At 37.1% G+C, this 27,980-nt stretch overlaps 1 protein-coding gene across 4 annotated transcripts in view; it reads left to right on the top strand.

Annotated features, from left to right (window-relative positions):
- The window catches only part of UBR5 (ubiquitin protein ligase E3 component n-recognin 5), a 95,643-nt gene that overhangs the window by 37,255 nt on the left and 30,408 nt on the right, over positions 1–27,980 (top strand). For 2 of the 4 annotated variants that reach the window (XM_075495068.1, XM_075495069.1), the window contains exons 1-10: positions 7,890–8,070; positions 8,889–8,998; positions 10,581–10,693; positions 17,595–17,738; positions 17,834–17,945; positions 18,147–18,301; positions 19,237–19,434; positions 20,551–20,761; positions 21,395–21,439; positions 24,846–24,972. In XM_075495068.1, the coding sequence (XP_075351183.1) occupies positions 7,970–8,070; positions 8,889–8,998; positions 10,581–10,693; positions 17,595–17,738; positions 17,834–17,945; positions 18,147–18,301; positions 19,237–19,434; positions 20,551–20,761; positions 21,395–21,439; positions 24,846–24,972 (1,316 nt within the window). In that variant the 5' untranslated portion in view covers positions 7,890–7,969. Of the gene's footprint in view, positions 1–3,743; positions 3,861–3,939; positions 4,051–4,786; positions 4,942–6,920; positions 7,039–7,885; positions 8,071–8,888; positions 8,999–10,580; positions 10,694–17,594; positions 17,739–17,833; positions 17,946–18,146; positions 18,302–19,236; positions 19,435–20,550; positions 20,762–21,394; positions 21,440–24,845; positions 24,973–27,980 lie in introns of those variants that run through there. The other 2 variants (XM_075495072.1, XM_075495071.1) reach the window with 2 other exon arrangements.

Below are 27,980 nucleotides of genomic sequence, written 5' to 3'. Positions count from 1 at the left end.
AGCAGCTCACCCTTAGCTACTATTGTCTTGATTCGGGCATTCAAACTGAGAAATGAAGATACCTAAAAAGAATGTTTGTCTAATAGTTGCTCTCCTAGCCAGACCTTTTATGTCTAAAGTGTGATTTTATTGTTTTCAGCCAGTAACATTGAACTTCTGTGTCAGTGAAAATTGGCAGCTTTTGTCCCCCTTGCTTTATCGTAATGGTAGAATGAGAAGAGTCATCTAGCTTGGATAGAGAGAAATTTCAGGTGGTTTAGCATCAAAGAATAAATGTAGTTTAGATTTGGAATACTAACTTACCTTTTTTATTTCCACTGCTGTGTTTTGCTGACATTATTATGGCCATTATTACTGTTGTGTTTTTTGTTTTGTTCTGGTTTTTTACTACTTCAGGAATGTTTTTCCTGTTAACCCCATTCTTCTCTCTGGCCCTGAAACTTAGTTACTAAATTAGGGTGGGTTTTTTTCCTGGATGGGGTTTTTTGTTATTTGCAAACTCAGCAGATCCTGCCCTAGGACAATTATTGCAGTCTTTTATTGGGCATATTTTATGGAATTAACTTGCTGTGATATCTAATTGCATGCTTGTTCAATTTAAATATACTGAACTTCTTCCAAGATACCTGTTTGCATATGCACTTATATAAACCCTAGCTTCCAGTTAAATGAAGGTGTCTTACTGGAAAGGTCTTTCATCTTTATCCAAAAGTAGTTAAACTTTTCATCCCGTCCTTCGGCTGAACTTTCGTAAGGAATTGTTCTTCATCTTTCTTGCTATAGCCGCACTCTGAAGTTTTGTTGGTGGTATTTTCCAACAGAAATTCTTTGAGGTGAATCCTGAGGGAGATGATTTAGCTAAGAGGCCAGTTCAGATGTTTCTTGCATTTTGAAAACTGGAAAGGAGATCTTGAAATGTTAATGGAAAAGACAGTAAGCTAGGGGAGAGATTAAAATATGTGAGGAATCGCTACAAAATAACCAATCTTGTTTGCAAGTGTTTTTCCTTCATTTTTCATTATTTTGACGTTTAGCATTTGAGAGAGAACTGTAGTAGTCCATGATGAGGATGATTAACTTGCATTTATGGGAGGTAAAGTACCAACCTGAGAGGAATGGATGAAACTTTTGGAAAGCTGATAGTGTTCCCAAATGCATCAGTTTCACCCACAATCTGGGACTAATGATGTTGAGACATTTTGCATAGGTACTGAGTTTTCTCCACCAAATAAGTGAAATGAACTGCTCAAGAATTCAAGTCAATGAATGAATTATTCTGATAGTGCAAATCTTGTTGGACTATAGTACTATTAGTCTATGCTGCCACGTACCAACATTGTGCTATGCGTACCAGAGCCACTCTAGTATGGCAAGTACGGCCATTTTTTCCTGCTAGACTGTAGTTAGGTGCAAGCTGAGCCTTTAGTTTGTTCAAGTAGGTATATTCTGTTTAGCTGTTGAGATATTAAGATTTTGTCAGCAAAGTACGTAATTTCTCTGGTCTGAAGTCAGAATTTATAGTTAAACACATAAGACTCTAGTTACAGAACCAGGGCTGTCATGTTGTTCGTGCATCTTTGTGCTGTTAGTCTTTTGAGTGGCCTCGTGGAGGTGTATGTAGTATTGGTCCCGTAGCATTTAGATCACAACTGCTAATATTTTGATGGAAGTGAGAGAAAAATTTTGAATGACAGGTCTCTTTAATGTTGAGCTTGTGGTATAAAACTGTTTGTTTATAAAAAGTTGTAAAACATATTAGCAAGATTAAAAGTAATAATGATATTGTCTTGGAGCAAAAATTAATTGCTTTCCATACTTCACTTTGAGGCATTAGGCCAGATAACTTCTGAAGATTCATTTATGCTGATGAAGTAGAGATGCATCTCATTAGGCTACAGTAGGTTCTGATGGCAGTTCTTTCTCAGAATATGCAATATTTATGTGATGGCAAGTATTAATCATGACACAGATTAGCATTTGTGTTACTTCTGTGCTGTGTTGGTAGATGCCCTCCAGAGCAAAATAATTCTGTTATGATTTAACTAATTCTAGATTCTGTTATCAGGGTATAAAAGAGAATTGCTTGTAATTCCTTCTGTCCTTTCCTGCTGCCTTCTTTCTCTTCTTTCCCAAAATATTGGTAAACACTTTGAGCTATTGCTAAGAGATGTACTGAATCCCATATTATTCAAGGACACACTCGCACCTTTTGAAATGCACTTCTGGTCATGAAAACGGTAAAAAAATAGTGTGAATCCAGATTTATGAAACTAAAAATGTTTCTACTTGTAAACTTCTGTATCTGAAAGAAAAGTCACTTAATTTAGGGAACAGATAAATGTACTGGATGGTGTGCTTTTTTTAAATGGTCTGACGAGTTCAGTTTCCCATCAGATGGTTGAATTGCTTAAATGTGGTATATTGTAATCTAAGACGTGGACTTCGCAGTGCTGGGTTAATGGTTGGACTTGATGATCTTAAAGGTCTTTTCCAACCTAAACAATTCTATGAAGAATCATAGAAGAGAGGCAGCTACAGGTATTGATCTGGGAGATAACTACTACAGAGAAGACTAGTTATCATGTACCCGTCTTTCAGATTTGTAGCTGTAGAAGGCAGCAATTGATTTTATACTAGTTTAAGTTGTTTTTTCATTTTTTAAAAGCTGTATTCTCCCTTAAGTGGAAGGGAACTTTTAGTTGTTACCAGTAAAGAAGTTTAGAAATAACATGGTGGGCCTATAGCTGCACTTGCTGAGGAGCAGCGAATGGGCGGGCCTTACAAATGTTTCTCAGTAAACAAGTAAATGTTTCGTGAAATCACTCAAATTCACAGGTCTGTAGTTTGAGATTCGTTTCAATGCAAGGGGGAACAGGAACTTGGAAAAAGTGAGGTTAACTGTTGCGTAGTTGCTGCAGCACTGGTATATAACCAAATCTAAGAGGGGGGAAAACAGGCCTGTGGGATCCAGGTAAGGTACAGGATGAAGCAGTTGAGCAAAGTGATACTATCTAAGTAATAGAAAGATGCCATATGAGTTTTGGTAAAATGTTAAAAAGGAGAAAAGGCTGGGGGGGAAATAACCCATAATTAGAAGCTTTTCCAGCATATCGGGTCATAGTGATGCATTAATGTGACATGTAGCATGCCGATTTTTTTTTTTTTTTTTTTTTAAACTTGATCTTGTTTGCAGTTTATTTACCTTCAGAAGTGAAAGATAAGAATTGTTTAATTGATGAGGCAGTGAATTTGATAATTGATTTCTCGGGTAGTTGGAAGATATCTTCATGAGTATACTTAGGAATGGAATAATAGAATTACATTGCTTTTTTTTGTTCATTTCAAAAAGCCAGAATTTTAGAGGGAAGCTTTTTTAAAATGGCAGAAGTCAAGAGATCTTTCCATCTTTAATTCTATGAGCAGTGTTGTGTTCTTAAAATATTGTGGAAGCTCTTAATAAACTGTCCAAGTTAATTGCCATGTATATGTTATTGCTAGACTTCAGGAAAATAATATCTATTTCTTTCTTCCCTCGCTCTGTCAGAAGCAATAATGCTTTTTTTGTGTGTGTGTTTGAGGGCATGCTGAGCTTGAGACAAGCTGGATATGTCTTTATTTTCAAGTTCAACATTCATGGGAACTCTGAAAAAAACTTAACAGTTACAAGTTCTTCTTTTTGCATTTATATATTTATATATATTTATAATATTGCTGTCTTAGACTTTGTATTTCTGTATTTGTAGGATGGAACAAAGTTTATTTCTATAGGAGCTCTGTATTCTGAGCTCGTGGCTGTTAGCAGTAAAGGAGAACTCTATCAATGGAAGTGGAGTGAATCAGAGCCTTACAGAAGTGCACAGGTACTGTACATCTTTAAATGCTTACCTTCAGAATGATTTATATGCTTTGAATATCTAAAATTTTTTTTTGTTTCCAAAGAATCCTTCGCTACATCATCCACGAGCCATGTTCTTGGGATTAACCAATGAAAAGATAGTGCTCCTTTCTGCAAATAGTATTAGAGCAACTGTTGCCACCGAAAATAACAAGGTATGAGATGTGTGCTGGTTGCTGAATTTGTCAAAGCTGTTTGGTTCAGTTACTTGCAGTATATTATACAGAAGTTGATTCTTCAGCTTCATCAGCAGTAGAAAGTACTTAATTCGTTTGTTCATTCCACTTCTTTTCCTCTATACGGATGTAAAAACAAAACAGAAACCCAACTGGTGTTTTGTAAAAATGCAAAAAGGTAAAAAAAAAAATCTGGCAGATTTACAGCTGAAACAGCGAAAAGATATCTGTTTTACCTGATTATCTGAAATACTTCACTTTTTGTTGTTACAGTAGAAACTGACACTGGTTTAAGAATAGAGAAGCTTGTTAATGTTCTCTATATTTACTAGAAAAAGTAAGGGCATTGAAGCTTTCAGTGCTGTAAAGTAAGTTGTCTAAATATGCTTTTCTGCCCAGCTAAGAGTGAACTTGAAACTGATTTGGTAAAGTATATGCACTTGTTGAAGTATTTTTATGACATCTCTCTATATTTTTTTTTAACTTTATTGTTTTTTTGGGGGACTGGAGATAGAAGGAAAAAAATCCTGAAAAGCTCTTTTCTGGGAAAGAAAAGGTGGTAAGGCCTAAAATCCCAAAGGGAATCATTGTTTGTGTTTTGTTTTTTTCCTTTCAAAACCAGTAAATATTACATTAAAGGTGCAACTAAGGTGCAACTTTTCTTCCCCCCCCCCCCCCGTACCTTCTCTCTTCCCTTTCTTCCCTTCTCCCTTAGGTTGCTACATGGGTAGATGAAACTTTAAGCTCCGTAGCTTCTAAATTAGAACACACCGCACAGACATACTCGGAGCTTCAGGGAGAACGGATTGTTTCTTTACATTGTTGTGCTCTTTATACGTGTGCTCAACTAGAGAACAACTTGTATTGGTGGTGAGTAAAAACTGTTTATGTACAACAGTGTAGATCCACTGGATGTCTTCACGTCCTTGGCTCTGAGAAGCATTGCAAAACTACTGAACCACAGTTGTTCTGAGTTCTGTAACTCTGCACTTGAGCTTAGGTTCCCTTTTTAAAGTATATTTATTCTCTTCTTTAATGCCTAAAGCTTTTGTATCCAATTATAACATCTCTAAGAGAATAAGGTTATTCTTTTAGGAGATGTGTATAAATGCTTTAGCATTCAGATATATCAGTACTACACAGTATCAGAGAATAACCTTCTTTATGCCTTTCAGGCCTTTGTCAGATTATAAATATGGAACAAACTTACCCACGTGTGACGTCCACATTCTTCTGTCAGGCTCTGTTACAAAATTTGGTCTGTTAGTTTGTGGTCCAGATCTTAAAGAAGGGAAAAATAACATCAGATGCTCCCTTTGGAGCTTGTTGTTAAAATATAACACTTTTAAACATTGTAAAATATGAAATGTTGGTTAAAATATTTTAACTAACAATTTGATAATTAAGAAGCCTATGTTTTCTAAAAAAAAACAAACAACCAAACCCTCAAAAATAACACTCCCAAAAGAGCTCAAATGAATTTCTAATTTGAGTGAATTCATTGAATATTACTAATGCATTGTTGGTATGTATTATTTTTGTCAGTGTGTCAGGAGTTGTTGCATTACATATCACGCCCAAAGCTCAAGTAGCTTTTAGGCATGGATGGGTTAAATACTTGATAATGAGTTGTAAATCAGAGCATTGAAAATTGATTCTATGAAACAGCTTTCTCATTAAATTCTAATAACTCTCTAGAAAATGTTTAAGTAGAATTGTAGCTAGGCTTGTAAACTTAAACACAGATGTATTTTATTCTAACTTCCAGTCCCAGATCTCAAAATTACAGCTCTCTGGTTTTTCGCCCTTTTGTTATGCCATGGCTGACATACCTCACTTAGAATAATTACTCTTAATATAGAAACTAATAAGCCATAACATTGGAGATACCTGGCTATTAGAACCTGCCATCTTTACTGCTTTTAGAATAATCAGTGCAATATATAAAAACACTTATTAGCATTTATATGTAATCTTTGAAAGCAATCTATTTATTAATCAACATGTCCTTTCTGGGAGGGGTTAAATGTCAGCAGTGGTGATTTTATGTTAATCAGATTGATGTAGACGGAAGCTTCTGTTACTGTTGATATCCTTAGTTACAACGGTCTGTAGTATGCTAGACAGGATTTCAATTTCCAGTGTTGCACAGGACTGATGCTTTTCATGTTTTACTTAACATGAAGGAGGTTTTCAAATAAAAGCATCTAACTCTATAACCCACTGACTAAAAAAATGCATTATCAAAATAATAAGCATGCTTAACTGTGTATGCAGGCATTATTTTCGGCTAAACTGAGTGGATCCAATTACAAAAGAAGTGTCCTTTTTTCCCCTCTTGCAGCTTATGTCTGTCATAAGTCCTAGACTCCTTCAGCCATGTCCCCAGAGAGAAAGTGAGGCTTTTAGAATTTAAAAACAAAAAAGCTTATCCTGTTCCCCAGTGACTGCAAATTCTGGAAATTATCACTAGTCATGGGAAGGATATCCTCAAGTTCAGAGCGGACAAGCCGCAACTTGAAAGCTGTGACTGGAGCATACCGTCTGCAACAGGGGTCTTGCAGCATTTTTGGACTAGAAGGAAAGCCATTTGACAGTGACATATCTTATGTGCTCTCCCTCTTCCTCATCCTCCTAATAAATTGGCCGGTTGAGATGAATTTGGAAAGTGGGGGTGAATATAGAAAAAGATGTCATTTCTGCAGTGCTTTGAGATTTTGGAGAACGTGGCACAGAGACTTGTATGTTTGATCACGACTACATTAAGCAGAAGGAATAAACTGTTCAAAGTTATAAACAAAGCATTTCTTTCGTAGCTTTTTTTAAAAATAATATGTGTTTTTCCACAGGGGTGTAGTTCCTTTCAGCCAAAGGAAGAAAATGCTAGAAAAGGCCAGAGCAAAAAATAAAAAGCCGAAGTCTAGTGCTGGTATCTCCTCTATGCCAAACATAACCGTTGGAACCCAGGCAAGTGCAACTGTCACAGGTGGCATTTTTACAGTGCTATATGGTGAACTTGCAGCCTAGTCTTAAAAAAAACAAAAGCAAACAAATTAAGTTCTATTCTTGTTATGCACAAAAGTTGTATCAATAATATGGAATTAAAATAGTATGTTTTAATTATATGACTGTAAATTGATGTGTCCTGTTAGTGTTGTTGTTGTTTTACAAGTATGATTATTGCTACAAACATGGAGGAACAAGCTGTACTCATACAAAGTACTTCTGTTTTACCTTACCTACTGATTCTGTATTTTGAGAGAAAGTAAGTATAGAAAGACAATTCTCAGTAGAGCACGTAGCTTTGTAAATGATTTGGCATTTAAGTGCCTGCAATATTAAAGTCTGGGTTTGATTTATTTATACGGTGGGATAGGCCTTTGGTTTGAAGCCTTTACCAAAAAGGTGATAACAAAGGTGTAGGATTCTTTTTGTGGTTAGTGTTAGAACTAGTATGAGACAAAACAGCTCCTTCCTAGGGAGCACATTTCTTTTGGTTCCCAATCCATTCTAATCAACTCTGGGATGAGTCTTTGTTATTGGATGAATTGTTCCTTTTGTGGTTGAGCATCTAAATACTATATATTATTAAACAGTTGCACTGCTAAAGCTGTTGCTTTCAGCTCTGAATTGCACAACAGCCTGTTTTTTTCCTAGCAAAGTACATAGTACATCATGCTGACTTCCTCTTCATCTAGTTCCATAAGTTTCTTATTTTTTGACTAGTACATATGTCACCAAGAAAATTCATGCATATATGATTTCCCTCAGTATAGTCCATTGTTCTCATAGAAATAAATATTTCTATCTGTAGGTATGTTTAAGAAATAACCCTCTCTATCATGCTGGAGCAGTTGCTTTTTCAATCAGTGCTGGAATTCCTAAAGTGGGTGTGTTAATGGAATCTGTTTGGAACATGAATGACAGCTGTCGATTTCAGCTTCGGTCACCGGAGAGTTTGAAAAACATGGAGAAAGCTAGCAAAACTACCGAGGCAAAGTAAGTGTTGAGAACACACATGCATACACACAGAACATTTATTTGATATTCTCTTGAATTGGTGATTGATTAAATATTGAAAAGAAGGAAGGTCAGGTTTTTATCAGTTTGAACTTTTTGCCTTCTTTATAAGGTCCTAGCTTTCTTGTAAACTCTGCTGAATGTGCAGAAATGCTCACTGCAAGAAAGGCATCTCAGTTGTGTGAAACCACTATGGAAATGTGAAATGTAGAAGGAATATTAAATGAAGACTTTCCTGCAGTGTTTCATAAAGTTTCCAAGATTTTATATTTGAATAACTGAAAGTGGTTTTGTTATGGAACTAAATGATTTCAGGTCCTTCTTCATGACATTGAGTGACCTGTCTCAGCCCCTCTGTATTTTGAAGAAAAAAAAAAAAAGGAAAAAAAAATCATTGGGTTGACAATTGGTATTTAAAAGTTTCTTAAAACAGATTTAAACTGTTTCAAGAAAAGCTTGAAAAAGTTTAGCAGTGCTAGAGTTTCAGGTTACTGTATAAAGCTAATAATTCTTCCTGTCTTCAAATGAAGTGCATCTAAGGACGTTTATTTTCTGTAATATTGTATTTACGCTCAGTTAATGTTATAAAGCTAATCTCCAATGAAGCAGCGTGGCATCATTCCCAACATCAGATGTATAGCCTTGTCAGTTAGGATGGTTGTTCGCAAGTATGGAGTTACTTCATTTTAAAGTATTATTAAAGGAACATGGCTGGGACACACTGACGCTTTGTCTGTTGTCACAGAAAAGATTTCACCTTTTTCTTTCTTCGTTCTACGTAACACCTTTTATTCTAGACCTGAAAGCAAACAGGAACCAGTGAAAACTGAGATGGGTCCTCCGCCATCCCCAGCTTCCACTTGTAGTGATGCATCTTCAATAGCAAGCAGTGCATCAATGCCATATAGTAAGTAATGTGTAGCTCATAGTAACATAAAATATTTGTGTAGATAAGAAATTTTCATAAAAGGCAGTTCTACCAAGATTCTGTAATATTTTCAGAAACCTTTTTGGTCTTTCAGGCTGAACAGCAATATATGTAAAGGCTTTTGTAATAAACTTTAGATAATCAGTGAATTGTCAGTGTTACATTGAAATGTATTAGTATAAGCAGTGACTACTTGATGTAAGGTGTATCTAAGCAAACATAACAGTTCTCAGAATCAAAAGTATCTTTCAGGAGGTGATCAAGAGGAAGTCTGAAGATAAAGTTGTTTGTGTTTAATTGCAGTGTGATAGTTTCTTTACAGCCCAGAAATTGAACTTGTTTTGTAAAATTCCTTTTAAGATTAAGCTGTTCTTGTACACCTTGCCTTGCAGGTGAACTTCAGTGCATAAAGCAGCCGTTCGTCATCTATTACATAAAATGTCTAAAACTAGACATTCTTTACTAACATACAAAAGCAGTGAGAGAAGTTTTATAGTACAGGTTGTGCTTAAAAACCTAAAAGGCTGCGTTAGAATTCATGTAACTGACTTCTTAAGCATTTTTTCTCCATTTAAGCCCATATGTTTATAAAGGGTTAATTACAATGCCATCATTTGAAGAAATCTTCTCTCTGCTCCTGTTTCTTCTAATTGTTCACATACTGCAGTTTTAGGAAGCGTTCACGTAGAGAATCAAATGGCCTCATTCAGTGACTGAGAATCTTGTATGCTCAGATCTGCAGTACTAATTAATTTTACTAGAGTCTAATTAATAGTACTAGTAGAGTCTTTTGCTACTGATTTCTTCTCTTTTGCAGTTCTTTCAACTGTAATTTTTCACTGACTGTAACTTTGCTTGGGATTTTGAACTAGTGTTTGAAGTTAACTTCACAGTGAGCTTAGAAGTTCTCTGCTTCTTACTTTAAATATGTTGATAATATTAATTATACTATATACTCAATTCAGAAGATTAAAGGTTCTTGTCAATGTTAATTTAGCCATGTTACGCATTTAAATTTGATCCTGAGTGTACTACAGTTACTGTTCAGATAATGTCTTTGCAGCAAATCAAACTGTATTGCAACTGCTATTAGCCCAAATAGCTATTTTCTGCCTCATTTGCTACTCTTCTAGTTGTTTACCAAAAAATCCATATGTAGTGGACAAGCAGACTTTTTGTAAGGGTGATATAAAGAACTGTAGCAGGGCTGAATGAAGTGTCTTACAATGTCAGCCTTTTTACTTACTGCATGAATATTTGAGCCCTGCCAAAACAATTTCTCATATTCTAATTATTTTGTTTAAATGTCCTTAAAAATTGCTTTGTTTGTTAGATAGGCTTTATTAGTGCTAATTTCATAGAAAAACATGGAAGTGGCCTGGTATACTGTTAGGTAGCTCTGACTTTTAAAGCCAGGTTTTGTTAACCTCTTGGTGATTTCTAGATTTGACCATTGATAATCTTTTTTTGGGGAAAGGTTTGGTGTTTACTGAACATTGCATTTTGATGGTTTGATTAAATATTTCACATCTTTTTTTTGGTAATAACTTTTTTGTCTCAGAGCGACGACGATCTACTCCTGCCCCAAAAGAGGAGGAGAAAGTGAATGAAGAGCAGTGGTCTCTGAGGGAAGTTGTGTTTGTGGAAGACGTTAAGAATGTTCCTGTTGGCAAGGTTTGTCTAAAATACACTGTCCTGCCATCTCTGGGGAGGGGGAAAAAATTTTTTTTCCTTTTAGATAATCTAACTGTTAAAAGAATCATAGTTTTGGGGATGCTTGAGAATGTTTCTGACCAGTATGACTTTTGTTGCATTTTTATTTGTCCATAACACAATGATAGTAATAGACTGAATGTGTTGTGAGTAAAATGTGATGAATCTTAAAAAATAACATTCTGGTACTTCAAATTGAACCACAATATTAAGAAAAGCAGATGTGGTTTTATCCAAAAGATTATTTCTGGTGACTTGAGCAATAGCTCCCACATGTCCAGTGAGATTGTGAAGAGTTACACATGTTGTGACTGACTCTTACATACACATCAGCTGAACATTTGGGTGAATCTCATGTTTTGGCAACCAAAGAACAGATGTTTTGATTAGAAATGACATGCTTCAATAATATGAGTATAACGTTATTTGATTTGTTACTCCAGAAAATCTGTCTGTTTGGTCCTTGTAATTTTTTCATTTTCTCTCTAGTTAACCTTTGCTCTGACTAAGAGTGCTATAGAGGAAAATACTCTGTTTCTCCTTTGGCATTCTTGTGCGATGTTAGGAGGGATTAGGTCATCTAGACAGTTCTATGCTATGCTTTTCAAAAATAAGAGCAACAGGAAAGCCAATAAAGGTTTTCCACAAAATTAAAAGATTGGATTGCTTTCTACTTGATTCATAGAAGACCAAAAAAATGTTACCAGAAGAGGAAATAACTGTCCAACAGAAGGCAGTTGGATTTAGTCAAAGTTATTTTACTTGCATCCCTAATGGGTTTACTTGTCCAGGAGTGGAAGATTTGCCTTGAGCAGTATCTTTGAAAGGAGGAGACCCACAATGAATTTTCATTATCAAGTTTAGGTTATTTCTGCAAAAGGGAGCATGGAGCGACTTAATTCATTGAAACACTTCTGTTTCTGTAAACGAGGTCTTGAGATCTAGTTGAAGTCGCTGAAACCATTGTTTGCCTCTCATACCAGCTTTGGGAAAAGCCCCTGTTGTCCTTATCTGTCCTTCCTATTTTAGATCCTAAGATTTTTCAGGACAGAGACTCTTTTGCTATTTCTGTATACAGTTGTAAAGGTGTCTGTGTGCTGCATCAAGAAGTACTACTATAATAAAAATTCAAGCTCTTCTGTATTTATATGTTGACATTTTCACTGAAGTGCTAAACCACTAAGTGGGCTGTCTTGTGAATAGAGTTATTGGTGCTGAGTATATTCTGTATCAGTCGTTTATGGCAAAGGTGCTTTTTTTTTCTTCATAAAGCATGCTGTCCTTTTCCAGTGATATATATGGTCATTCACTTTTTTCCTTTTACAGTTTTGTAACACTTTATCTTTAGAGTTTAGATAGAATCCAGCAGACAAAACCATTAAAATTTTTTGCCTAGTGGTGTCCAGGTTAAAGACAGAAATACAGTTTATGCCCTGTTATATGTTCTGTTTGTAATTTGGATCAGCTGTGATTGTATGAAAAAGACTGGAGGCACCTCAGTCTGCAGAAGGGTTGCTCTTTGTACTCTTCTCCTACAGGCTCTAGAATAGCTGATGTTGTTCATTGTGGAACAGTAATGTTTCTAATTTAGTTTGTGAGCTGAATTAAGCACGAAGAGGATTTGAATTCTGAACAGTCTGACTCTTCTGTGTATAAATAATTTTTGAATGTGTACAGAGATTCAGACTGCAAAAACATAATCATACAGGTTTGGGCTCTTAAGACTTCATGGGTTAAGAAGTTCTACCCTTTTAGAGTCCACCCAGATTTATCTTCGTCTGGTTTTCCATGGTCTTTTGTTTACTGAATGATGTTCTAAAAAGTCACATCTTTGTGTTGGTATGGATGACCTCAGTGGCAATGAGCATCCTGCATGAGAATATACTATTCCTATGTAACTTGGGAATTTGTTACCTTTGGTGTTTCAGAAAATTGGAAAGACTTTGAAGCACTGTTTTGAGTTTTAAGTACTTGATGTTACAAAGCATGGTGTCAATAGAGCAACACTTAGCTTCTCTCAAAGTGCTGTCATCGAGTAAAATATGTGGTCATGGAGCATGTGAATATTGGGACATCTTTGAGAAATACGCACTGGTAGTTTGGCAGATGTTTTTTGAGCACAGCATGAAGTCAATTGCACTAAACTAATTGATCTGTGAGGCCAAAAATCTTGTCTTTTGTAATGTTTCGTATCTGAAGTAGTAAGAGGAACAAAAATCTGATTTCTGTCCTTTAACTGCAAGAACATCTGAAATTTTGAACATTTATATTCTTTAGAATAAAGTGAATGAAGTGTGATAGCCATGAGCTTCTGTCAAAATGTTTGCCACCTTTTAAAAGTATTTAGATAATTGTTTGTTTTACACAAAAAAAGAGTTGTTCACTTAGGCTTCAGGAGGTGGAATTTAGAGATAGAAAAGGGGTTCAGATTTACTGATGCTCAGCTTGTGTTCCTGAAGTAATTTTGTTTCTGGAAAATTTGTGTTCCTGTACTTTTGGATGTACGCAACAACTTCATGATGTTTCCAGAAAGTGCTTGGTTAAAATCCTTCTGAGACCACTGTTGCGTTCTCTTTGTAGAATGGTGGGCAGGTAGATGGTGTCAAGTTCTAACATGTCTGTTTCTCTCTGGGCTCTTACTGATCTTGATATAGTAACAGCCCTTCCCTGAGTGCTAAGATTTAAGATGACTGCTTGTGATTATTCTGATAGCAGTAGATCGTACAGCCAGCATTTTACACACTGCTCCGTAAATGTGGATTGCATATAGTACCAAAGCAACAAATGACCAGAGAGTGTGGTGAGAATGCAGAAGTTCTTACATTGGGGCAGTCTTGAAAGAAATGAAGAAAGCAGAAGTCTGCTAGATATACTTTTGGATTTAGTAATCTTTCTCCTTGGAATATATTATCTTCCAATCTCATTTAAGTTTAAATCCTTCATGGGCTTGGAACAAACTAAGCCTTTATTCCTCCAAGTCTGTCATTAGATGGAGGAGGTAATGATTATAAGATTATCCACCTAATGGAAGACTGATGGAATGAAAAAGCCTGGCACTTTTCTTTTCTGTTGTCTGCATTGGTGAGAAATCTGATGGAGTCTTCTTTCAATGTAGTTTAGAAAAGATATGGCCTGAAATAAGCCTTTGTTACTGCTCACTGGTATCAGAGGAATAGAAGCTGGTTTTGTCCATCCCATGTGCTTTGGGATATTCTACTCAACCACATCAGCTTCTGGATCTCCGCTTCTGGAATGGCTTAAATGGTATTTGGAACCACTGTTAGAACAAAAGGGTAGGGAACCTGGGTTGGAGCTGCTTTTTTCTTCTTTGGCAGCTGCGGTTCGTTTTGGTCTGAGGCTTTCCATTAGCAGTGTACAAGGCCTCCCCAAACTGCTTCTGTTCATCAAAGGTATCCTCAATCAGGTGAGACTTCTGTGTATTACCAGTTTTGCAGTTCCTATGCCCGGAAAGCTTATCAAGTCCTAGGGATTTTGTGAAACGTACATTTGAATTGAGCAGTTTGTTCCTTAACTGGTACTTTGTATTGTATTATTTCAGTCAGTCACTTGAATTTTTTATTTTTTGTTTAATTTCTGTCTGAGATTGAAGCCTTCCAACGAGAAGGATAAGTTGAAACAGCTCAGGCTGGATATAGTCCCAGAAGAGTAACCTAATCCCTATTAGGAATCTGGTTTTAATCCTTTGAAGTTTAATATTTAAAAAATTGTGTCAGTATTTCTTTGGAAGTGCTCATTCTACTTTGAGAGTAGAGGTAGAAGCCTTTTCTATGATGTTAAAATTTCTTCCATTCGAACAAGGAGATTAGATAAGAAATAAAAAATGTATTTTCCCTGGTTTTCTGCTGCTGTGTCTTGAGAGGGAATATGGTGATTCTGGAGAGGGAAAGATTCTACAGATTGCCAGTGGATCCAAACAGGTTTGCTTCTGAAAGGCTCAGGTGCTGGTAGTCAACTTTGTTCTTTTTAGAGGCTACTCAGCCTATTGTTAATGTAACTTTAAATGAACAACTGTAAGAGGGAACAGGGGAGGAGAAGTGGGGCTCAGGACCTGCCTCCCTTTTGAGGAAGGGACTTCAGTTGAATGTTTTCTGCCAGTCAGTGTGCTTTGGCATTGTGGTTTAAAGGAGTGTGGCAATGTGTTGATAGTAAGGGTAAAGGAGATAACAAGTATGTTCATCTTTGTTTATCAATTCATTTTTTTCTTCCATTGAAAAGAAAGATCAGATCTCATAATCCTATAGTTGAAAATGTTCTAAAAAGGTACTTTGCTTTTGGAAAAAAAAATTAAACTTCCATTTTGTTGCTTGCTTTTTTCATTCATTAGTTTGATTCAGTTCTTTTAATTTAGTCCTAACAAGGCAAATATTGTATATGTAGTTCTGTAGAATGCTTATTTCTAATTGATGAAACTTTTGCATTAGCAGTATGAACAGTGTAAGTACACTAGTTCTGTAAGCTAAAGCATCTAAATGCTTTGAGCTCTTGCATTTGATTTTTGTTAATGCATTTTTCAGTGCATTCAGACTTAGATAATTTCAATTAAAGAGGAATGTTGATGTTTCCTATTTATCTTGTTTAGTGCCAGCCCATTATACCACATCTCTGCTTTGGAACTTTCTACATACAATTGCTGTCAAGTGTTTTACTCAAGCTCCTAGTTGCTTGCTACATCAATGGATAGTTTTATTTTCTTTCTGTGTAACAGCCAATAGCTGTAGTAGTACCTGTTTAACTAAAGAACTGCGTTTTAGTTACCCTTTGAAGAGGTGAATTTATTCTCAACCAAATCTTAACAAACATATTTTCCAGTTTTTAAAGAGACATTATTTTCTTCTTGAACCACAAAATGGGAAAGAAAAAATATTTGGCATGTGGAATCTGAAAGAGTCAGCATAGAGTTCCAGCACTTTAAAAACTGTCAGCATTTCCTTGAACACATAGAAAGTGATGTAAGTGAAAAGTGATGGAGGTGATAACACTAAGAGCAGCCAGAAAACATGTAGAAGAAAACTTTTAGTTATGGAGATAGGATATATTAAATATTTGGTGATTGTGCCTTTTCTTAAGGTGTGTTTCTTCTCCCCACCCCCCTGGTTATAAATTTGAAACTTCATAAACAAGATTTCATATGCCCTGCTAGACTTTGACCATTTAGAATCTTCTGTTTTCAGAAGCAGCCCAAATTTACAAAGCTTTTGTAGCAACATTTAGTCATTAAAAAAAAAAAAATTCTACATGTCAGACTAGAAGCTGTGGTTGAACCATTGGCCTGTGATTTCAGGCTTACAAGTTAGTTTGATTACCTTAAAAACATCTAAATGTACCTTGATTAAATTTTTTGACCAAGTCGTGATTTTTGTCTGGAGTGTTGTCCTGCAAGTCTCAATAGAAATCTGTCTTTGTATAATCTAGATCAGAGTTAATGTTTGTGAATCTTTTGACTAGGTCTGAAATTTGAAATTTTTGGGTAGTATTCTTACAGCTATCAGTGATGCTTGACTACTAGAACTAGGAACTCTGCTACTAGAATGAAGTTTCAGCATATGGGGAGCAAGTGTTCTGAGTCTATCCACAATAATCTTTGTTACAAAAAATCTGCTAATACTTTCATATTTGTCAATATATCCTTTTCTCTTGCACACTTGAATAGAGAAATTGGGAGTAAACATGGAAATGCCTGGATTTGTATTACCTACAATATCTTGAAAATTTGAGAGATGGTTTTTATTGTCAGGGATGTTTTAGATAAAGTTGATTACATCTAGATCTTTAATATTGCTTTGTAAGCACTTTCTGTGTAGAAACTATTGAGAAATTGGGGCCTAATCAAGATTGACAGTTGTTTGTATCTAGTTTTGATCAAAACGGAGAGCACACCGAGATCTTATTTCTACTCAAAACATTGTCTTCCCCCTGCCCCCTTCCCTCTTATCTTTGTTTCCTCTTGAGAAAATTATGGTCTCAACTGGAAACTCAAAGGGCCTTGCTGTTTGGTGATAGCATAAGATGTTTCTATATCAAGGAAACCTATTTTGACAGTTCTGATTAGATATGCATGGCAGCAACTCTTTAGAGAGGCTTACAGTCTCAGAAATGACTGTCAATGTGGGGTTGAATAACTTCCATTTCCTTGGGGGCAGAGAAAGACACAGATGCATGAAGTATGTCTAGATAGGCTTTCTGTATCCTTCAGTCCTAAGGGACTCAGTGGAGAACTTTATCATCGAGTGTAAGGAACAGGTAATAGACCCATAAACCACCACTTCTTTTTTCCCCTATGCACAGTCATATTGAGGAATGAGCACTAAGACAAAAGTGATTTCCTGTTTCTTGTAAGAGCTAATGGGCACTTGAAGTAACAGGCTCAGTGAGATGTTTTTTGTTGAATTGTTAGCTAATGTTTGGAACTCATTGCCACAAGAATAGTGTTTATTTCCAAAAGTGATTGGACAAATTAATAAGAGAAGTGTCTATCCAGGCTATTAAACATGAAGTTGTCCTTCTGTTTCCAGTAAGTGGGAGCCGGAAAGATACCAGAGGAGTATCAGTAGGAGCTTCTCTAGTCAGTTGGTGTTGGTTCGTGTTGGACATAAGATGTTGAAATGGAAGGACCTTTGATCTGATTCAGGATGCCTATGAAGTCATTAAGAAATCCAAGTTTTTCAGGTTTCAGTAATTTTAGCAAAACAACAAGGCTAATGACCAAGAGCTGTAGAATTTTATCACTGATTATTCTAAACTCTTTTCTTTTCCTTATAAAGGTCTGGTTTATTTTGAAGCAAATCAACCTAAACAGTTTATTCAGAGCTTTTGGTAAAACTGTAATGTGTTCTGCTTGTAGGTGCTAAAAGTGGATGGTGCTTACGTTGCTGTGAAATTTCCAGGCACCTCCAGTAATGCAAACTGTCAGAGCAGTTCTAATTCAGATCCTGATCCTTCTTCTCTTCTCCAAGACTGTAGGCTGCTCAGAATAGATGAACTGCAGGTATGTCTTTGTGAAACATTGAGAAAACAATCACTACTTTGAAATGTCAGCACTGTGTGCTTAATTGCATCTTAAAATTTTATGTATGTTTTCAGGTCGTAAAAACTGGTGGAACTCCAAAAGTTCCTGACTGTTTTCAAAGGACACCTAAAAAGCTGTGTATTCCTGAAAAAACAGAGATCCTAGCAGTAAATGTAGATTCAAAAGGTAAGTAGGACTTATCCTGTAAGATACTCTGTTGGATCCTTTATTATCTCTCTTCCTAGTGGAAAACAACTACCGTCAAACTAACATGAACAGTTGTTTCCATTGATACTAGTAATTCCTTAAAAGTGCTTTAGTTAGGAGTTCTTTTGCTGGATGCCATCAGTAAAAGACATTAACTTTTTTCTTTGTGTATCCTTGAAGGCGTGCATGCTGTTCTGAAAACTGGGAACTGGGTTCGATACTGCATATTTGACCTTGCCACAGGAAAGGCTGAACAGGAAAATAATTTCCCTACTAGCAGCATTGCATTCCTGGGTCAGAATGAGAGAAGTGTTGCTATTTTTACAGCTGGACAGGTTTGTGGTTTTGTATCTTGATCATTTAACCTCACTGCACTTCACTTTCATCATCTTTGAATGGCATGGTACAGCCTTTTGTAAGGCTTTTCCAAAGACTGGCAAAGAAATAGTTCTTCAAATGGGTTATGAAAGACTTGCTGCTACCATTAATATTTTGAAAGCCTGAGGGGAATAGCAGTCTAACTTGCTTAAGCATTTTTAATAATCTTACTCAAATTCTATCTTGAATAAAAAGTAAAAAAGGGGAAAAAACTTCACAGAGTAGTTCCTATGTTAGTGTAAACTTGTTATCTAGTTATATTTTGGAATTGGGTTGGATGAAAATCCACTCTTGAGAATAAATAGAAATGTTAACAAAAAAAAAAAATCTGTATTTGATAGTAAAAATGATATATTGAGGTTTAGTTCAACTCTTTCTACTGTCCAGTGTTGTATCTTATTTTATCTGATTATACAGCTTGATTACACTGTGCAGGCATCTATGAGGAGGGCTGAGAAAAAAAAAATACCACAACTGTTTTAGTAACTTCCACAAACATGATATAATTTGCTTAGGATAGTTGAAGGAACCATTTTTAGCAAAAGAACTGAACTTGAATGTTTCATTTCAATACTCAACTTTCTTTGGAGCATTTAAGTAAGCTAAAAGTATAGGTTCTATATGTTTCATTGGTAATATTTCGTAATTAATGTATATCATAAAGGAGATACTTTTAATAGTATTTACTATGTTAAGCACATTTCAGGCATTTGAGAAAGGGAATCTGGTATCTTATGCTGTGTCACCTGTAATGATAGGAGGCAATGGCATAAATGAGAATTTTAGGTAAACTGTTGTCATTGTTGGCAGTCAAGCAGAACTGGACCTTTTGGGAGGGGTAATATTTATAAATTGTGGAGACTTAATGATAAAACTTTTTTCCCAAATGTAGGAATCTCCTATTATTCTTAGAGATGGGAATGGTACAATCTATCCAATGGCAAAAGATTGTATGGGTGGGATACGAGACCCTGACTGGCTTGATCTTCCACCTATTAGTAGTCTTGGAATGGGTGTTCATTCCTTAACAAATCTTCCTGCTAACTCGACCATCAAAAAGAAAGCTGCTATTATCATTATGGCTGTTGAGGTAAAATATTTTCTTTACTACAGAATTATGTGCTTTTTTCCTCTTGCTTTTATAAAGTAATGCTTAAAGCAGCTTTGTGTTTAGATACCAGTTTGTATTTTCACTATTTCAAAGAAACTAATTTCAACAGAAGATTCTCTTAAGAAACATGAAAGCACAAACAAATTTACATAGTAAAGTGAAAGATCCATTTTGGGCGTGCATGGCTTCTGTATCAGGCTTTTAACTAGTAATATTGTTTTAGGCATTACTTTTAAAACTGTTACCTTTTTATGTATACTACCAGTATACAATTTTGTTTTATGGGCACACAGTTTTTCTGAGGGATCCAACAACTTGTTTTCTTGTGAATGCAATACTTTTTTTTACTTATATTTGGATCATACATTAGGAAATTATGAGTCAAACAAAGATTTTTTTTTTTTCCCCCCACTTAATTGCTTGTAGAGTTTTGTACTTATCTGTGGTGCTGTATGAATAGTTCTGCTGTGAAATTATGTGTCATACTTGTATAAACCTGTCAGTGATTTGGTGCAGTTTAGTTAGATCTGCTGTGTGCTATGCTGCCACCAGGAGGTATTGAGTACCTGTTAGACTGAGACTGATTTCACAGTGGAGTATTCCATCACTGTGGAAAGCTTGTTATATATGGGGTGAGCCTCCCAGACCTTAAACAGCTTCTATTTGTTAACTTCTCGGCGTGTATATAGCTTGTTTAAAACAAATATGTAAGAGCTAGTTAATGTAGACCCCTTAGTTTTTTCAGTTGTACCACTTTTCCCATGTTACATATAGCCATGAAACAGAAGTAAACTATCTCAAGAACCCAGCTATGAAGCCAAAGGCATACTTTTTTGAGCCTGATAGCTTCTGCTGCTTAAGCCTCTCCTTTTCTTTAACTTGTCTGTGCCTGAATGCATGCTGTTTACTGTTTTTAACAGTGCTATAATTGAGATGATGCATATTCTCAACAGTTTCTGCACTCAATTCCAGCCAATGTCCTAGATATAGACTTTTCTATTAATTTCACCATGGAAAACTAGAAGTACTTAGGAAACTTGTATGTCTGCCTTTTGTATTTAAAATTTTTAAAATACTTTATTCTTTTGAGTACAGAAACAAACTTTAATGCAGCACATTCTCCGATGTGACTATGAGGCTTGCAGACAATACCTGATGAATCTTGAACAAGCAGTTGTCTTGGATCAGAATCCACAAATGCTGCAGACCTTCCTTGGCCATAGATGTGACGGAAACCGCAATATTCTGCATGCTTGTGTGTCTGTATGCTTTCCAACCAGCAACAAAGAAACAAAAGAGGAAGAGGGTGAGCTCAACAATATCATGAAAATACTTTGAAAATAAACTTTTTATGCATTTTCAAGAACATTTGAAATAAAGGCTGCATTCTTCATATATGGGCATCTTAAAATTTAGTACCTAAAATGCATCCTAACCTTTCAGAGGTGCTGAGACAACGTTTTTATTGCTCTCATAAGGATTTTCAAGAATTCAATAGTTAAGAATACTAAGCTGTTTTTATTGATTGTAAAAGACAAACTTTTCATATCCACATGTTAATTTTAGATGAAAACAAGTATTTTTCCACCTTTATATTGCTAGTATCCCCATTATATCACTAGTAAACTTTTAAGAGAAAAAGTATTTAATATTTTTCAAGTGTAACAGTATATGTTAATGCCTCCAATAAGAAATGCTACTTGCACTTGACATGTATTAAGAAATGTGAAAGAATGACCTTCTGTTAATGCCAGTTACTGACACCTTTTAAAAACGTCTATTAAATACTGTTATGTAAAAAGTATGTTAACAGAACAAGGTTGCTAAGTCAAGCACTCAAAAATTAGGAAATGCCAGAATTAAGTTTACCCATGTGCTATGCATGGGTATGCGTTGTGAAATGGTCTTTAATTACACCGTCATACTATTTTTTCCACAGGACTACCTCATTCAGTGCACAAGATGGACGGTGCTCACCGAATGGGTAGCTATTCAATATTTCTTTTTATCCTCATCATTCAGTGTGTGGCCCCATTCCTTACTTATTGCACACCATACAAACCCTGCACTGAATAATGAATGAACTTCCTTGTGGGATTTTTGTATGGTGCTGTCATTGAATTTTAGTCGTTTATAGATCTTAATTGTTCCTCATATCCCTATTTATAAAATGGGGGTAATGCTGCAGCTTTCTCATCTCTTGAAGGTATTATAGCTTGAAGTTTTTCTGTGTTCAAAGCTATTAACTAATTTTGAGGGTTCTGTTTGAGAAGCCTAGGGCCTGATCTCATTTTTTTGAGTAGGTGTTATTTCAAAACACTTTATTCTAGAGCTGGATTAATAGTAGTTTTAGTTGTTCTGTGAATGTTAATTATTTCTGTGAGTCAGGCACCTTTTAGGTGTCCAGAAATGAGTAAAATGTATCACAATCACTGTAAAAACTTGTTTCACTAAGTTCTGTGTGCTGTTAGATGTGACAGAAGTAGGTTCCAGTTCTCCAAAGTGATGTTCAGTGGCATTAAACACAAGACAATGCTTCCCCCTCTCCTTGCCAAGCTGTTGCTGCCTTACTACATGCCTTCCAAATGTTGCAGCAAACAAGGCATAAACAGCTTGCTCATTGTACAACCCTTCATCTTTAGTGTGTCGTCCATCCTGTGCACTGATTGAGGCAGGGGTCTTGTTGCTGGGGCAGGGGGGGATGGGACAAAAAAACCCAAACCAAAAAACCAGCCCAAAACAAACAAAACCCAACTGTGTAACTGAAGATTGTTTTACTATAAGCACACAAGGAAGCTGAAATAAGGATGCATGGGCAAACTTAATCTGACTTTTCCTAATTTGAGTGCTTGTCTTTGCAACCTTGACATTTTTTCAGTAACTTCATTTGGATGTAATTTAACTTTCTGAAAAATGAAAAACATGAACCTCATAGACTTTTAACACCCCTCTGCCTCTCTCTTTCCCCTCACAAAATTGTTTTAAAAAGGGATTCATATCTTTAGATTCAAATCACATTCACCTTCCACTGTAACTGTTAGCGATGGATATTAGGACAAGCTTAATTTCTGTCCATCACCTGGAGGGCAGTGGTGACTAATGTTACTGTCTGTAAGTTATACAGCCATCTGTTAAACTGTAAAATGTTTGATTTAGGAGTAAAGGCTTCAATTCCAGACTCCAGATATGATGTTCCTTAACAATTACAGAACATACTGCCCCTTCTCAGCTAGTACCTGCCTGAGATCCTTCGCTCTTCATATAGATTCCTCCTTAAGTGCCAGAAAGGGAAGATTGAGGGCAGGGATAAGCTTTTTTGTTCGCAGATCCTGTGCCTAGTTTTGCCATAGCTCCTGCAACGTTGGATAAATGAGTTGCAGGAAAAGTGGCTCCAGACCTGCAAAGCTGGGGGAAGGCTGCTCTTTTTCTCTGTGATTTGGTATCTCCTCAGTCTTGCCAGTAGAAAGGATCTTGGAAAAGACAGGTCCAAAAGAAAGGTGTAAAGCAGGTGAAATCATTAAAGAGTTATGATACTAAATTTCAGGTGACTTTACTGAACACCTACAAACTGAAGTTTTTCTAGAGAATTGGGACAGATTTCATTAGACAACAGAACAGTAAATTACCTTTAGAGCCAGGGCATTTACAATTGATGGGTCTCCAAAAGTGAATACTAACTTCGTAAGTGGAACAGTGAAAATTCAGTTACGGTTTACTGTGGGACCAGGGATAGGTGAAATCTCTCTGTTGCAGAGAACGGTTGTATTGCTTTGTATTGCTTGAGGAATCACTCTCAAGAGCTGTGACTCCATGTGAGGGGTCCAGAAGTACTATGTGATGGGTCATGAGTTAATAGAACTAGTGAATCTTAGAAAGGAGTACAGCACAAATACAATGGCAATTCATTTACAACTACAGGTCAACTAGCATAGAACTCAGGGCACAAGAGTAATACTCTGCTAAGTGCTAGATGGTCATCTACTGTGGGTAGTAGGTGATTTTTGGCTAAGAAACCTGCATATACTTGAGAACAAGCAAAACCGAAGATCTTTGCTACTTCAGGTAGTGATGTAGAAAGATCTAAAGAATAAATACACTATAAAAGCTGACAAACAGCATCGAATTACCTTATTCTATGATCTCAAAGTTAAAGGTATTGATAGTACATTCTTGTTTAAAAAAAAAAAAAAAAAAAAAAAAAAAAGGAATTATCCAGGTCTTAGTACTGTCAGTGGAGAATATAGGCATGCAGAGGATGGTGACTGTCAGTTTGAAAAGCCTTTAAATGGAAAGTGAGCACTAGCCGTAGCAACTTTGAGACATGTCCTGAAAGAACTGTTAGAGTCACTTTAAGGAAATTTTTTTCTTTTTTTTTTTTTTTTTCCCAGAAATACACCTTTTCCTTCTAGTTTGTACCAAAAATTGTCTTTCACTCTGTTGAAAGGAAAATCACCCCTTGCCTAGCCTGTATCATACTGAAAGTGGCTTCTCTTTCAGTTCTTTTCTGGATCCATGGCTGTAGTGATTCATAATTTGCTATGTAGTGGCTATGCGATCTTTAATTGTCAGTAGCTCCTAAAGAAGCAATAACTGTTACTCTGTGCAAAGCTTGTACAGCTGACTTTACTGCTCTATCTGCATATTTATCTTGCAGATAAATAAATCTGCATTAGGTCTTTGATTCAGGTGGCTGCCTCAAGTTGTACTGTAACTGTACAACTAGGCAATTTTTTATATTCTGTGTAGCACTTGGCATGATTTGGTCCTCATTATGACTAGGAACTTTAGGTGTTACGGTGCTCAGGGTTTTAGATGTTAGAAGAAATACTCATTCTTTCTGATGTAAACTGATTGTGCTACCTTATTATACTCACAAAACAGTTAGCTTTCCTAAGCATGCTCATAAGTAGAGTATGTATCTTACAAGCCCACAACTTTGCATTGTTGCTCATAGCTGTTCATTGTGAAGTGTGGTGGGTTTGTTTTGGTTTTTTTCTTTGTTTGTGGTTTTTGTTTTGTTTTGGGTTTTTTTGTGGTGTTCCACGTTTTTTTGATTGTCATTACTTTTGAAGCCTTGACTCAGTAAGTGTCTGGAATCAGCTATATGATAGGTCCTTGTCTCTTGATGATACTGAAAACTGAAAGCTTCTTTTGGAATTTGGGTGCCTTGAATTTCCTTCCTTGATGCCCTTTTAGAAACCAGACCCAGTCAGAATCATGGTTAAGCTTGTCCGAAATAAAAATTTATATATGAACCTACTCTGTCCCTCTAAATCTTAAAAAAAAATGCAGGGAACATTTTATGATTAGTGACATTTCATACTTTATACTCCTTCCATATAATTTTCCCCAGTGAAATTTTGGCACTAACACTTTTCTTAATTTTTCAGAAGCGGAGCGCTCTGAAAGGAATACATTTGCTGAAAGGCTCTCGGCTGTGGAAGCTATTGCAAATGCAATCTCCGTTGTGTCAAGTAATGGTCCAGGAAATCGGGCAGGATCATCAAGCAGCAGAAGGTAAACTGACTAATGCTTTCTTCTTGTTTTCTGTATGCTAATTTCTGTATTAATTAACAGTCTCTTATTAATTCTTTCCTTCAGTCTAGTTTAACAATGGGCTCTACTGCTAGTTCAAAGTCAGATTTCACTACTTCAAGCACTAAACTGGAGCTCTAGTGGTTTTTTTGAAGCCTTTTCTGGTGTGAGAACTAATGGTGGGATACTTCTAAACTAATTCTGTTTTCTGGGGTTGGAGCATTGTCTCCTCAGTTGTAAAGTGGAAATGCTCCTCCTTGTGGGGAAAGGGAATTTGAGGATAAGCTCCAGTGTTCTTTACCAAGGAGAATTAAGTATCGCGGAAATACTATAATAGCGCCCAGTCTTGTTCTTTTAAGAGAATTTCTGAGGGAGGTGGTCACTTAGGCAGATAAATAATACTGAGATCAACATAACAGCAGTGGGGAAGAACTTAAGTTGATTCTTTTTATCCTAAGCAATCAGTGTTATAGTGGGAGTCCTTTGTATTGAGGTGGCTGTAAAGGATAGGTTTCTGACCCTGGCAGAATCCTAGTTTCTGATGACATTTATGTTCTTCCTCTTTCCATGATGGTAACTGAGTGGTGCTCACATCAAGGAAATTTGATGGTATCTGTACTGAGTTCTAGTCAGTTCAGAGCACTCTGGATGAGGGTATAGTACAATTTTTTTACTTAGCTCTGTAGTCAAAGCAATTGACATGAAATGATGTCTTTATCCTTCCCAAGCTACAGTTCTCATCACCGTGATCTTTTTGATATGGGAGATAAGGGTAAGGGTAAGGTTGAAGCTTCCCTCCCATATTCTGTAGGAGACGTTACTCTTAAGAGGAAGTGCATTAAAAAAACAAAAAACAAAACCCCACCACCTTTATGTTTGTACCTCTTTGTATCACACTGGATTCTTTGGCTTCTACCTTATTCCTACCACCTTTCCGTCTAGTAAGATGATATAGAATTTCTTGAAACTATTTATTGACTGTCCTCAGTAGTAGTACTTTCATGTTAAATAACTTTAAACAAATAACTCCTTTCAAAAGAACTTTTTTTCAAGCCCCATTTCTATTCTTTCATTAACCTCTTCTTGCAATTAGATTTTAAAAAACAGCATCAAAAAGAGCAAATCCTTGCTTAACATACCTGGCAATAAGTCTGGGGTAAAAGGAATGTCAAATAATGGTAATAATGCCCATCAGCTGCTGCTCCCTGTAAGAGGCAGTGCTCTAGTGACTAGGGATGCATTCTGGGTTCAAATCTGTCTTGATATGTTGCTGGCTGACTCTTGTTCCAAGGCCATTATGTTCTGTTGCTGGCGTCTGATGGGATTCATCTGTCTCAAAGGGGAAAGAGAATCTTTGCTCAGGAACTTGTGGGGCTCATCGACAGAGCTTTAAACTAGACCTGAAGGGGGAGGGGAGTAATATCAGGCTTGCCCGAAGGAAGCTGAGGGACGACGTGCCACGGTTAGAGGGAGCGGGTGCCAGTGAGGGCACTTGGCCTGTGTCTCTGAGATGTGTGGGGTACGCTGGGGCACAGCCGAAGTCGAACAGAGTTGAGCTAGGGAATACTGAGGCAATAGGAGCCAAGAGGGAAATGCCAGTGAAACGCCTCAAAGCACACAAGGGGTGTTCTTCTGTGAAGGAAACACGGACGACAGCCCAGCTGAAGTGCCTCTACATCAATGCACGCAGCATGGGCAACAAGCAGGAGGAGCTGGAAGCCATTGTACATCAGGAAAACTATGATATGGTGGCCATCACGGAAACGTGGTGGGATGACTCGCACAACTGGAGTGCATCGATGGATGGCTATAAACTCTTCAGGAAGGATAGGTGAGGCAGGAGAGGTGGTGGGGTAGCCCTATACGTCAAGGAGCATCTGGATAGTTTAGAGCTCGATGATGGTGATGATAGGGTGGAGTGTCTATAGGTAAGAATCAGGGGGAAGGCCAACAAGGCAGATATTGTGGTGGGAGTCTGTTACAGACCCCCCAACCAGGATGAGGAGACAGATGAACTATTCTATAAGCAGCTGGGAGAAGCCTCACGATCACTAGCCCTTGTTCTTGTGGGGGACTTCAACCTGCCAGATGTCTGCTGGAAATACAATACAGCAGAGAGGAAACAGTCTAGGAGCTTCCTGGAGTGCGTGGCAGATAACTTCCTGACACAGCTGGTGAGTGAGCCAACTAGGGAAGGTGCCCCGCTGGACCTCTTGTTCACGAACAGAGAAGGACTTGTGAGCCACGTGATGGTTGGAGGCTGTCTTGGGCAGAGTGATCACGAAATGATAAGAGTTTTTGATATGTGGAGAAGCGGTGAGGGGGGTCAGCAAAACTGCCACCTTAGACTCCGGAGGGTGGACTTCAGCCTGTTTAGGAGACTGGTCGAGAGAGTCCCCTGGGAGGCAGCCCTAATGGGCAAAGGAGTCCAGGAAGGCTGGACATTCTTTAAGGAGGAAGTCCTAAAGGCACAAGAGCAGGCTGTCCCCAGGTGCCAAAAGACGAGCCGGCGGGGAAGAAGACCGGCCTGGCTGACTAGAGAGCTCTGGCTCGAACTCAGGAAAAAGAGGAGAGTCCACGGCCTCTGGAAGAAGGGGCGGGCAACTCAGGAGGACTACAAAGGTGTAGCAAGGCTGTGCAGGGAGAAAATTAGAAGGGCCAAAACTGAGCTAGAGCTCAGTCTGGCTGCTGCTGTAAAAGACAACAAAAAACACTTCTTCAAATACATTAGCAGCAAAAGGAGAGCTAAGGAGAATCTCCAGCCCCTAGTAGATGGGGGAGGGAACACAGTGATCAAGGATGAGGAAAAGGCTGAGGTACTTAATGCCTTCTTTGCCTCAGTCTTTATTAGCAGGGCCAATTGTTCTCTGGGTACCCAGCCCCCTGAGTTGGAAGATAGGGATGGGGACCAGAATGGAGCCCCCATAATGCAGGGGGAAATGGTGAGTGACCTGCTGCACCACTTAGACACTCACAAGTCTATGGGGCCT

The sequence above is a fragment of the Mycteria americana genome, chromosome 2 (assembly GCF_035582795.1).
Source record: "Mycteria americana isolate JAX WOST 10 ecotype Jacksonville Zoo and Gardens chromosome 2, USCA_MyAme_1.0, whole genome shotgun sequence".
NCBI lineage: Eukaryota > Metazoa > Chordata > Aves > Ciconiiformes > Ciconiidae > Mycteria > Mycteria americana.
This window is presented reverse-complemented; position numbering and strand designations above follow the sequence as displayed.